Source organism: Panthera onca, chromosome B4 (assembly GCF_046562875.1).
Source record: "Panthera onca isolate mPanOnc1 chromosome B4, mPanOnc1 haplotype 2, whole genome shotgun sequence".
NCBI lineage: Eukaryota > Metazoa > Chordata > Mammalia > Carnivora > Felidae > Panthera > Panthera onca.
In genome coordinates this window covers 82,453,780-82,466,841 of record NC_138345.1, presented here as the reverse complement: position 1 = coordinate 82,466,841, position 13,062 = coordinate 82,453,780, and the positions used below count along the sequence as shown (strand labels likewise).

The window sequence follows — 13,062 nt, the reverse complement described above, 5'->3', positions numbered from 1 at the left end:
AAGCTCAGGGAACCTTGGAGATGAGAGAGCCGAGCTGGCCATTGCTTCCCCCCTGCCTCCTGTTCCCAAGGAAGGCTTATCTCATTCCTTCTTTTCACTTACCATACCTGTGGTGTCATTTGTGAGTGAATTGAATTAGCCTCTTTCCAAAGACCTCTGCTGTCTTTCACTCCTCTGTTTCCCCTGTTGCTTTAGGGAACATACACTTTCTCTCTTTGTAGATGTGCTAGGTCATATCATGAAGAATATCACAGCCAAACGCTCACGGGCCCGAATAGTGGATAAGCTGCTGGCTCTGGGGCTGGTGGCTGAGCGACGGGAGCTATATAAGAAACGCCGGAAGAAGCTGGCACCCTCGAGCTCGGTAACAGTCTTTCCCTGGCTCTGCAGGCTGGGCCCACTCCCCCTGAAGTGCCCCTCAGAGGTAGCTCACCCAGATTCTTCCTGCCTTAAGCTCTCTGGCCAGGTGTCTTCCCCTCCACACACACACACACACCCCACCAGTTTCCAGGAGTGGTCAAGAACCAACGGACTCCACTCAGTTCTTCATCTTGTTTCCTTTTTAGCCTAATGGGGAGGAGTCCCTGAAAGATTTTTGCCAGGAAGATCTGGAAGAAGAGGAAATCCTGCCAGAGGAAGAGAGTGAAGAAGATGAAGAGAAAGAGGAGGACTCAGAAGCAGAGCAAGCCCAGGGTAGCTCAGTGCTTTCAACTGAAAACCTTGGGCAAAGCCTGTATCAGGAAGGTGAGGACTTGGCCTACGAGAGATGTCTCAGGTGGAGGGGTTGGTAGTATGAGCCAATTCTAAGTTTCCCTCCTTCCCTTAGGCTTTTCTGCTCCCCTTCTGTGGCTCCAGAACTGCCTGATTCGAGTAGCAGATGATCGAGAAGAGGATGGTGAGTGGATAAATGATGGTTTTCGGGGCTGGGGTACTGGAGGCTGCTGGAGAGCTGGCCGTGGGATGGATGACCAGTTCTTTCTTCAAAACTTCACCACATGACTACTGGCCCTATTCTAGGCTGCTCGCAGGCAGTGCCTTTGGTGCCGCTGACAGAAGAAAATGAGGAAGCAATGGAAAATGAACAGTTTCAACGGCTGTTGCGCAAGCTAGGAGTTCGGCCTCCTTCCTCTGGGCAGGTAAGTATGCCAGTTACGGTATCAGCTATGGCATATTACTGCTATTTTAAAATACGTACATCTCTTTCTCCTCGTTGCAGTTGCCATCTCTGACCTCATTTCCTCTCAACTTTGACCGAGACTCCTACAGCAGCCATCCTGTTCATCTTCTCTAATCTCGCCTTTCCCTAGTCCGTCTTCCATGTTGTCCTGAGTTTTCCTCATCCCTTCCTCCCTTCCTTCCTTCCCCTTTTATTTTCTTTTTATTTTTCCCTTATTAAGTAGGCTCCATGCCCAGTGTAGAGCCCAGTGTGGGGCTCAAACTCGCAACCCTGAGGTCAAGACCTAACCACCTGAGCCACCTAGGCACCCCACAAGTTACCTTTCTAAAGTGGAATTTGGATTGTATTACTCCCCTGTCCATTACTTCCCTTTCTCTCCAGAAGAGATTGTATTACTCTCCTGAACCAACCAACTGGATGGTTCTGCATTGTTGGCAGGACAGAGTCCTCGACCTCTGAGTGGCATGCTTGGCCTTGACCAGCCTTTGCAGCCTCATGACCACGCCACCCACACACCTGTGTTTCCCCATCCTCCTCCCGGACTACTTTCTATTCTCCAAACAGTAGGCTTCTCCTATATCCACACAGTTGATCGTGCCAGTCCCTCCATTGGACGGCTCCAGCCACACATACAAGGTGACACAAATATCACCCATCTTCCTGACGACCCTCCGCTCGACCTTCAAGAGTCTATTCAGTTCTTACCTCCTCAGAGAAGCAGTCCCTACCACTCCTTCAACCTCTAAAGTGAAAGTAATAACTTTGGTAGCTGGGATTTATTCATTCCCTTGATGTAGCCCCCATCCTGTGAGATTATAGTATGTTGGTTCTTTCTCCCATTAGATTGTGGGTTCCTTGAAAGCAGGGATCATATCTGATTTATCTTTACATCCCCAATATCCATTCATTCATTTACTTTATTATTTAAAAAAATTTTTTTAATGTTTATTTTTGAGAGAGAGAGAGACAGAGCAGGGGTGGGGCAGAGAGAGAAGGAGACAGAATCTGAAGCAGGCTCCATGTTCTGAGCTCTTAGCACAGAGCCTGACTCAGGGCTTGAACCCATGAACTGTGAGATCATGACCTGAGCTGAAGTCTGATGCTCAACCAACTAAGCCACCCAGGCACCCCCATTCATTCATTTATTTAATTAACAACTGAATTTACTGGGAGCTTTGTGATGTATGAGGCACTGTACTAGACATTGTGCATATGCTGGATAAATAAGCAATAAGTAGAGTTTATTCAATGAATCATATTTTTTCAATGAATGTTATCAAGATCGGGTGAAGTAGAGTCTGCTCCTTTCCTACTGCTTTCATTTTCAACTTGTTTGCACCTGTAGGAAACCTTCTGGAGGATTCCAGCCAAGCTGAGTCCTTCCCAGCTCCGGAGGATAGCAGCTTCTTTGAGTCAGCCAGAGGAGGAGCAAAAACTTCGGCCAGGACTAGAACCAAAAGTCCCTGGAGAGCAAAACCCTGAGGAGGAGCACCAAAAGGAACAGCGAGCACAAGCCCTGAGGGCCCTCCAGTTGGCCCGGAAAAAGAAAGCTGGCCCGGTGTCCCCCAGCGGTAAGACCACTTACCTGTTGGGTACTAACTATGGGCTAGCCATGTTGATCTAGAGGGCTGATAGGGTATTTTGAGAAGATGAGGGCCCAGTTCTCTAATTCCATGCCTCTCATGGTCATTTCAGGGGAAGGGACCACTGGTGAGAAAGAACAGCTGCAAATGGTACCCAGGAAGCGACAACTGCTGGACAGCGATGAAGAACAGGAGGAGGATGAGGGCAGGAACAAAGGTAGGGAGTCTGACAGGGACCTGCTTTTTCTTCTGACCTCTGGCATCTTCCCTTCAATCCCGAAGATCAGTGCTACTGTCCTTTCCCCATAACATATTTAGATTCTCTCTCTCTTCTCACCCCTTTCATTCCCATAGCACCAGAGTCCAGAGCTCCAGGAATCGAAAAGAAGAAACGGTTTCAAATTGAGGATGAAGATGAGAATGACTGAAGAGCCAGAAGCTTTGGGGTAGAGGTAGATCATTTTTAGGTGGTGAATTTCAGTCAGACTTCAGAAACAGGACCCAGAAACTGCTCTTAGTAGACAGAAACAGTAGAGTCCTGGGCTTCCCCAGGGATTTGGGGTCCGGGAATTTCCGGCAACAGTGTTGGGACAACTCTGCAATCACTTCTTGCGTCTCCCAGTTTTAGCAGTATGCCTCAGTAGCTCTCCAGAGTCTTACCTCTCTTTTTCTAGGATCTGTTTCTTTGGGTTAGTAGCACCCCTTAGAAAATCAGAGGAGTGAGTGAGATATAGAAGGCACCTGGGACCCTGTTTGGCTTTCTGCCAGAGGTGGGTCACAGCACCAGATGGGGAGCTTTGTGACATGATGGGTGGGGGTATTGCACCATTTTTAAAAAGCACCAGATGCTCCCATCCTCATTTTCTTTCCTGTGATCACTCCCAGGCACCAGATCGAACCCAATTCCTGTGATTTAGGTAGGGTTGGGATGCAGTACTCTCGAGATGATGAACGTGTTTGGTTTGTGTTTGGTATTACATTCAATGTGTAAAATTAAAAGTTGCCAATGTTGATGTGATGTGCCAATCTGTCTAAGTCTCCCAGCCTTCCACCTGCTATGTTCTTGGAAGAAGAGCCTTTAACTTTTAGGGTTAAAAGAGGCCATCACCCTTCCCTTTTCTCCTGCTTTCCCTACAGAAGACATGAAAACATTCTCACCTCAAGATCCTTTGTCTAGGATAAATCTTCAGGATGACAAGTGTATACAGTAGGAAGAAGCAGGAGCCACAAAGGGCGCAAGAGCCAGTTTCCCAGCATGGAGCAGAGTGGAGGATAAAGTCTGGGCAAGAAAGAGATGAATAAATACTGCAAATGCCGTGTCTTTTCCTGTTCTTGGAAACCATCAGCTTTCTGGCTCCCCGTGTTTCTAGCTAATGTGGGATGAAGGAGACATTCCAAAAATAGCTATTGAGATCAGGGATAGCCCTAGGTAAAGGATGCATTTGGATTGTCTTGTTCTTCTGACTTGGTGTTTTTCCTCCCACAGCCTCTAAAGATAGGAGTGAAGCTACCTCTGGGTAATTGAAGTTTCCAAGGGCTAAGACATTTCCTAGCTTGGTCTGGTCTTGGTGTATCTTTATCCCAAGCCTTTCCCTACTTCCCAACCTGAGCACTTCAGCAGGGCCGTTCCGGCTCCTTTGTTGTGTCTTGCTGTCCGCATTGGCTGTCTTTCCAAGAAATGCCCCCAAAGGGGCTCTGACCTGCCAGGCTTCTTTGAAACTTCTAGCCCCAATTTCTTTTACTGGTTTCTCTTATCAAGTATAGACCATTTGCTGTGATTGGGCACAAAAGTATTGCTATCCTTTTCCATTTATTTACCCTGTAGTTTTGAAATTTTTAAATGAAAAGAGGAATAAAAAGCTACTTTTACATATTTGAGTCATAGCCATCTGATTCTCACTCTGGATCTCCCTGGATCGCTGTGTTGAACTAGAGTGGGAATGTGGGAGGGAGAGGCAGATACTGCTAACAGAAATTTCAGGTTACTGGGGAGTGTCTGAGACCTGGACAAGCTCCAGTCAGTCAATACATGTGCAGTTCAGATCTTCCAGGAAGAAGAGGCGTAGGTGGAATTAGAAATGCAAGAGATTTATTGGGAAAATGTTTTTGAAGGATAAAGGGGAGATAGAGCAGTGTAGATTGGGAGAGCCTATAGCCCATGATGTGGTCAGATGCCTGTGAGAGGAGAAAGGGAAAAATTGCAGTGTTACTCAGAAAATCTTGTCCGACTATTGGGGAGCCCCAAGCAAAGATTACCTGGTTGAGGAGCCCCATATCTGGCAGACACAGGCTAGCCCTAGCACCCTCCACCAGTTATTGGCTCCGAGCAGCCTGGAGAGAATGACGTGGGTGTGACTGCAGAAAATCCTAAGGAGTCAAAACTTAAGATGTCAGCCGAATAGACTCTTTACTGCATGTTCTTTTGAAGGAGCTCTGAACAGAACGTTGCAGTACAAACGTGCAACACTTGGCACAGTCGTGTCTCCCACTGATCACTGAGGCAAGCAGCCATTCCCTTTGTTCCCCTCCTACAAGACAGTACTGGGAGTGGAGCAACCTACTGGAAAGGCGCACATCTCACTAAAGGGTAATTTGGGGCTCTTGCATTTAAGTAGAAAATGAAACCGAGAAGTCCCTGGTGACCTAGGAATAAGAGAGGCCAAGTGAGATCAATTGGGTTCCATTTCCCATTCCATGGACCCTAATCTAAAAGGTACAGCCTAGAGGTGATGCATAAGTGAAACTTTATTTTCTAGCTCCCACTTCAGCAATAGTTTGATTGTTCATTGCTACATGTTAACACTCTATAGCTGCCATTTCATATGGAACCCAGACAAAGTCCTGATGTCCTTTCCCTCATCCTCAGGATCCCAGCCACCCTCTGCACACCCCTGATTCTGTTAGACTTGGCCCCTAATGTTCCTGCCTGGCCTTATCCACATGGCCTCTCTACCCAAGATCTAATAGGCCTGGCACCAGGGAAGCCCTGGAGCAAGCTGACTTTACCAAACTGATGCCTGGACCCACAGCTTTAGCTCTATAGTCTGGGATGTGTAAAAGTACATAGACCCACACCCACTAGCTCTAAGGACTCTGGAATAGCAGAGCACAGCGGGGAGAGTATTGTGTGGTACCTTGGCCCCTGTTCTGCAGGTGCTGGACTCAGGGAAGGCCACATGTGTCTGCCCCACTGAGGACTGGGAGCCGGAGCAGCCTGAGCACAATGAGGTCCCGTCGTTGACAGGAGTGGAACCCTACTATAAACTGCATAGCTTTATACTATACTGCTTAGAACTGCTCAGAAGCCGATAAATGACTGAGATGAGGCCATAGAGGATTATGACCTTCTGATAATTGTGATGGTTGGGACCGATGCAGTCGTTGGTCAGCTCTGCATTTAAGCCTGTGGTAAGGGCTGAGGTTTAGCTCCAGTGTTACTATGAGAAACAGCCTCTTCCAGAGACAAGGGAGCAGAGCTTAGGGGAACCTTGGATGTGAGTGACCTGGAAGAAACAACTACCATGACCTCAAAGGGGCAGGTGTCAGAGGTAGTAACTTGAGCTCTCTGCTGGTGATGGGTCTTGTTTAAGCGCTATAACTTAGAGCCTGGGACTGGGAGTTTTGTGCTAGAAGAAAACTAGATAGGCATAGAAGGAATGAATTCTAATTTTTTGATAAGCTGTGTGGCATTCAAAATCCAAAATAAACATTAGCTCTGATACCTATAGGATATACAGTGATGAAATATACAGTAGTTAAAAAGCATGCTAATTTACATTTGTCTAACAATTTTGTTTCATGGCCCAGATGTGGTGTGTGTGTGTGTGTGTGTGTGTGTGTGTGTGTATATATATATATATATATTTTTTTTAAAGTATTTATTTTGAGAGAGAGAGCATGCACAAGCAGGGGAGGGGCAGAGAGAGAGAGAGAATCCATCCCAAGCAGGCTCCACACTGTCATTGCAGAGCCCAACGCGGGGCTCGAACTCCTGAACCATGAGAGCATGACCTGAGCCGAAACCAAGAGTTAGACGCTTAACCAGCTGAGCCACCTACGTATATCTTGGTTGTGGTATATCTTGGTGAGTGTTCTATAGGTGCAAAAAGAATGTGATTTTAAGGTAAAATTCACATAACACTTCATCATTTTAAACATTTTAGAGGCACCTGGGTGGCAGCTGTTGGTGAAGGAACTTAAGAGAATGAGCCATACACTACATTGGTTCCACCCCCCAGAGTATACCCCTCTTTATTTCTGACCTTGACTCCTACAGTATCTGACCCTCTAAGGTTCCTCGTCTCAGTTTCCTTTTCCCTGTCATTCATTTCCCTTTCTGCCTGCAGAATTCCTTTTAAAACATGGTTGTCATCATGTCTTTACTTTGCTCAAGAGCATTTCATGGTTTTCCATTTCTTTCAGGACAGAGTCTGGACCCAGAATAGCATACTTGATCTGAGCAAGTCTCTGCATCCTCACCGCCATGCCTGACTATGCCCATATTTTAAACTGTTGCCCCTTGCCGCCAAATTTTTTTTAAGATTTTATTTATTTATTTATTTATTTATTTATTTATTTATTTATTTATTTCTCTATCTATCTATCTATCTATCTATTTATTTATTTTTAAGTAATCTCTATGCCCAGTGTGGAGCTTGAACTTACAACCCCAAGATTAAGAGTCACATACTTTACAGACTGAGCCAGTCAGGCATCCCAGCCCCTCAGGGTTTTTTTTTTTTTTTTTAATGTTTGTTTATTTTTGAGAGACACACACACACACACACACACACACACACACACACACACACGGTGTGAGTGGGGGAGGGGCAGAGAGAGAAGGAGACACAGAATCTAAAGCAGGCTCCAGACTCCAAACTGTCAGCACAGAATCCGATGTGGGGCTTGAACCCATGAACCCTAAGATCATGACCTGAGCCAGTCAGACATTTAACCAACCAAGCCACCCAGGCGCCCCAACCCTTCAGTATTTTTAATCAGCCTCACAGAGCCGGCATTTTCATATACCAAACTGTTGATTATCACTGTCCCTCTATTGGCGAGCTCTATCCAACTCCTATCTCATCCTTCTAGAATCAGCTCAAATGTGCTTTCTTTTGTCACACAGCTTTTGTCACTCTTTTGAACCCCCAACCACAAGCAGTCACCCTTCCCGCTGGGATTTGTTCATTCCCCTGATAAAGTGCCAGTCTTAAGTGTTTCATCTTCTTTTTTCTTTTTCCCATTACACTGTGAGCACCTTGAAGGATTGTGTTTTCCTCATCTTTAGGTCCCAAAGATGCATTTATTAATATATCCAATTAATACATATATGTATTCAGTGCCTCCTATATAAGAGTCACCATTCTGGGCATTGGGTGTCAATTGGGAGTGATTACCAAAAACTAGGTATATGTAGGTGAATAAAGCAATATTTAATTTATTTATTGTTTAATTTTTTTTAATGTTTATTCATTTTTGAGAGAGACAGAGTGCGAGTGGGGAGAGGCAGAGAGAGAGGGAGACACAGAATCTGAAGCAGGCTCCAGGCTCTGAGCTGTCAGCACAGAGCCTGATGTGGCACTTGAACCCACAAACCATGAGATCATGACCTGAGCTGGAGTCAGATGCTTAACCGACTGAGCCACCCAGATGCCCCAAAGCAATATTTTTTAGGAAGTTTTTTTGTTTTTGTTTATGTTTATTTTGAGAGAAAGAGAGAGAGAGAGAGAGAGCATAAGCAGGGGATGGGCAGAAAAAGAGAGAGAGCGAGAAGCCCAAGGAGGCTTCAGACTGCTAGCGCAGAGTCTGACAGGGGGCTTGAACCCACGAACCATGAAATCGTGACCTGCGCCGAATTTGGACGCTTAACAGACTAGACCACCCAAGTGTCCCTAAGATTTTAAGTACTCTCTACACCCAACAAGGAGCTCGAACTCACAACCCCAAGATCAAGAGTTGCATGCTTGGGGCGCCTGGGTGGCTCAGTCGGTTGAGCGGCCAACTTCGGCTCAGGTCATGATCTCATGGTCTGTGAGTTCAAGCCCCGCATCAGGCTCTGTGCTGACAGCTCGGAGCCTGGAACCTGTTTCAGATTCTGTGTCTCCCTCTCTCTGACCCTCCCCCATTCATGCTCTGTCTCTCTCTGTCTCAAAAATAAATAAAGGTTAAAAAAAATTAAAAAAAAAAAGAGTTGCATGCTTTACCAACTGAGCCAGCCAGGCACCCCAAGTTAGATGATTTTTTTTAGTGTTTATTTATTATTGAGGGACAGAGAGAGGCAGAGCTTGAGCATGGGAGGGGAAAAGAGAGAGGAGGGGACCCAGAATCTGAAGCAGGCTCCAGACTCTGAGCTGTCAGCACAGAGCCCGACATGGGGCTTGAACTCACAAACTGAGATCATGACCTCAGCCAAAGTCGGATGCTTAACCAACTGAGCCACCCAGGCACCCCAGCAAGTTAGATGATTCTTAAAGTCATTCAGAGGAAAGCTTCAGCCAGAGCTGGAATCTGAACTCGCTGGAAAGCAAGGCCCTGATGAGAAGTGCTAAGCACAAACCCTGAGGGCCCTCCTGTAAGCCAGCAAAAGGAGAGCAGTCCTGGTCTCCCTACAGGATAATAGGACTGCTGTCTAATGAGTACTTATGTACCAGCCACATTGGTCTAGGGGCTGATGGAGTTAATTTTGATGCCTCCTATTTCATTGGGAGACCAGACAGCTAAAACAGCAACCAAGATTTTTAGGGTAGTGAAAAGTGTTCTGTATGGTACTGTAAAGGTAGATATATGTCATTATGCATTTGGTAAAACCCATAGAACTATATGATGCAGGTGCGTCTGGATGGCTCAGTTGGTTAAGCATCTGACTCTTGATTTCAGCTCAGGACATGATCTCATGGTTCATGAGTTTGAGCCCTGCATTGGGCTCTGTGATGGCAGTGCGGAGCCTGCTTGGGATTCTCTGTCTCCCTCTCTCTCTGCCCCTCCCCTGCTTGCTCTCTATCTTTTAAAAAAATAATAATAATAAACTTAAAAGAGCTATATGATGCAAAGAACTGAACCCTGATGTGAACTGTGGACTTAGGTAATAATAATACATCATAACAAAATAAATAACTTTAAAAATAATAATCAACTGTAACAAATGTACCACACCAATATAAGATGTTAATACAGGAAATTGAGGGGTCAAGAAAGAGGGAATATTTGGGGACTCTGTACTTACTGCTTAATTTTTCTACAAACCTAAAACTACTCTAAGAAATAAACTCTAGGGGCGCCTGGGTGGCTCAGTCAGTTGAGCATTTGACTTTGGCTCGGGTCATGATCTTGTGTTTGTGAGTTTGAGCCCGGCGTCGGGCTCTGTGCTGTGCTGACAGCTCAGAGCCTGGAGCCTGTTTCGGATTCTGGGTGTCCCTCTCTCTCTGCCTCTCCCCTGCTTGCGCTCTCTCTGTCTCTCGAAAATAAATAAACAATAAAAAGATTAAAAAAAAAAAAACTCCACTAATTAAAACCACCACCAAAAAAATCTCAGCTGACACCTGTTGGGATTTGATGAGGAACAGGTGGAAGACAAGGAAAGGAACAAAGGTAGGAAGTCTGGGGGGACCTGCTTGTGTCTTCATCCTTCTGTCATTTTTCTCCTTGGTCCTGGAGACAAACTCCTCACCACTTTCCCTCCCCCTACCGTATTTACACATTCAGTCTGTCTCCCCTGTCACTCCCAAAGCATGAGAGTTAGAAATTTGGGTAATTTCAACAAAAAGTCATTTTCACATTGAGGAGGATGGTGATGCTGACTAACTAAACGTGGAGATAGGGCCCGTTATAGAGAGTGAACTCAAGTCAGGAATGGGAGAATCTGACAGGGTCCAAAAACCTCCTGGGCTGTACAGAAGCAGCAAACTCTTGAGGTGCTCCATGGATTTAGGGTCCAGGAATTTCAGGCGACAGTGTTGGATGCCTCTAAATCCAGTTCCTCCTCCCAATTTTAGGATTGTGTCCCGGTAGCTCCCTGAAGACGTACTCCTCTTCTTCTAGAAAACTTTTTTCTTTTTCCTTCTGATTTCTTTTTGCTCATTAGGGGTCCCTCCTGGGGCTGAGAGGAGTAAAATTGGAGGAGGGACCAGGGATTTGTCCATTGGCCTAATGCCTTTGGCTGTGTGCCAGAGGTAGGTTATAGCACCAGAAAGGAACCTGTATGGCAAAATGATGTGGCGACTTATGTACCAGTTTTAGGAAGCACCACATGTCGTCGTTCCCTATTTCCAGACTACAGTTTCTCATGTAGACCCCTAGAAATGAGAAATGAAGCTCAATGCCTACAGTTCTGACGTGGGCTTAGAAGTACTATCGGGGTGGAGAGCTGGACGTCCGGCTTGGGAGCAGGCACCTTAGTTTCGCGCGCAACCAAAGAGCGATTTAAAAATGGGTGATGTTGAGAAGGGCAAGAAGATTTTTGTTCAGAAGTGTGCCCAGTGCCATACTGTGGAAAAGGGAGGCAAGCAAAAGACTTGGCCAAATCTCCATGGTTTGTTTGGGCGAAAAACAGGTCAAGCCCCTGGGTTGTCTTACGCGGATGCCAACAAGAACAAAGGCATCACCTGGGGAGAGGAGACATTGATGGAGTATTTGGAGAATCCCAAGAAGTACGTCCCTGGAACAAAAATGATCTTCGCTGGCATTAAGAAGGCAGGGGAAAGAGCGGACTTGATAGCTTATCTCAAAAAAGCTACTAAGGAGTAATAGTTGGCCGTTGCCTTATTTATTACAAAACAAAAATGTCTCATGACTTTTTTAATGTGTACTATGTTTAAATTGATCTCATACACCAGAATTCACATCATGAATGGCTGATAGAATATTTCTTTTGGACAGTCCTTATTTAAATAAGATTGGCTTGTGGTTAAATGAATATGATTCACTTTTTGACCTTTGATAGTAATTCTGGTCCAGCAAGTGCTGTCACTGTTTTCCCCTTTGAAAAATATGATTGGGGTTGATTAGATATTGAGCTTTTCTCAGAGATGGTAAATGCCATCTCTAAACTTACAGGAGATTGGTTTTATATTTAGATTTATGTAACTGGTTATGTTAATATATTTAAATACTGAAGAAATCCCTTCACTGTATCAGAACAGCAAGACTCAGCTGTGTTTCAAGTTGTGTTTGCTAGCCTGTTAAAGGCAAGGGCTGAAGATAAGCTGGCAATGTCCACTTTATCTTTTTAGTCTTAAATATGCCAATTTAATTAAAATTCCCTGCATTTAAAATGTTGCCTTTTGCTTAATGAAAGGCATTTTAGTGTGGTCTATGTATAATATTAAATAAAGAATATTAGCACCTCTCACATTTTATAGATGATCTGTAAGGTCAGATGCTTTTAAAATTCAGCGTGATTGGGGCGCCTGGGTGGCTCAGTTGGTTAAGTGTCCGACTTCGGCTCAGGTCATGATCTCGCGGTCCGTGAGTTCCAACACCGCGTCGGGCTCTGTGCTGACAGCTCAGAGCCTGCATCCTGTTTCAGATTCTGTGTCTCCCTCTCTCTATGACCTTCCCCCATTCATGCTCTGTCTCCCTCTGTCTCAAAAATGAATAAACGTTAAAAAAATTTTTTTTTTAATAAAATTCAGTGTGATAAGTTATAGCGGCAGATTTGGCTTGTGAATTCTTTACTAAATTATAATTCAGGATTATTTTCTACATAGCTATTCAAAAATACAACTGTGGAATTACCACAATGTATGATTGGTAATGGTGCTTTTGCTAACTCGTTAGAAGGGTTAAAGTAGGGGCGCCTGGGTGGCTCAGTCGGTTAAGTGTCCGACTTCGGCTCAGGTCACGATCTTGCGGTATGTGAGTTCGAGCCCCGCGTCGGGCTCTGTGCTGACTGCTCAGAGCCTGGAGCCTGTTTCAGATTCTGTGCCTCCCTCTCTCTCTGACCCTCCCCCGTTTATGCTCTATCTCTCTCTGTCTCAAAAATAAATAAATGTTAAAAAAAAAAAAAAACTTAAAAAAAAAAGGGGTTAAAGTAGAGAAGATATATCATCAGCACAAATTTGTAAATTATGTGATAATGCTTAAGATAATTAAAAACAAAATCACAGATTAAAAAAAAAGAACTACTATCAGGGTAAGGCAACAACAGATGTTGGTGAGGATGCAGAGAGAGGATCTCTTTTGCACTGCTAGTGGGAATGCAAACTGGTGCAGCCACTATGGAAAACAGTATGGAGTTTCCTCAAAAAATTAAAAATAGAACTACCCTACGACCCAGCAATTGCACTACCAGGTATTTATCCA

At 45.0% G+C, this 13,062-nt stretch overlaps 1 protein-coding gene and 1 pseudogene across 2 annotated transcripts in view; both read left to right on the top strand.

The window, feature by feature from the left end:
• TIMELESS (timeless circadian regulator) overlaps nt 1-4,633 on the top strand; it is a 30,700-nt gene extending 26,067 nt beyond the window's left edge. The window contains exons 23-30 of one of the 2 annotated variants that reach the window (XM_078449779.1): nt 222-364; nt 567-744; nt 827-895; nt 1,018-1,136; nt 2,523-2,748; nt 2,873-2,977; nt 3,115-3,212; nt 3,938-4,633. In XM_078449779.1, the coding sequence (XP_078305905.1) occupies nt 222-364; nt 567-744; nt 827-895; nt 1,018-1,136; nt 2,523-2,748; nt 2,873-2,977; nt 3,115-3,188 (914 nt within the window). In that variant the 3' untranslated portion in view covers nt 3,189-3,212; nt 3,938-4,633. Of the gene's footprint in view, nt 1-221; nt 365-566; nt 745-826; nt 896-1,017; nt 1,137-2,522; nt 2,749-2,872; nt 2,978-3,114; nt 3,213-3,897 lie in introns of both variants that reach the window. The other variant, XM_078449778.1, reaches the window with a different exon arrangement.
• A 6,483-nt stretch (nt 4,634-11,116) lies between these two features.
• LOC145715596 (cytochrome c pseudogene) lies at nt 11,117-12,065 on the top strand (annotated as a pseudogene).
• Nucleotides 12,066-13,062: the final 997 nt, after the last annotated feature.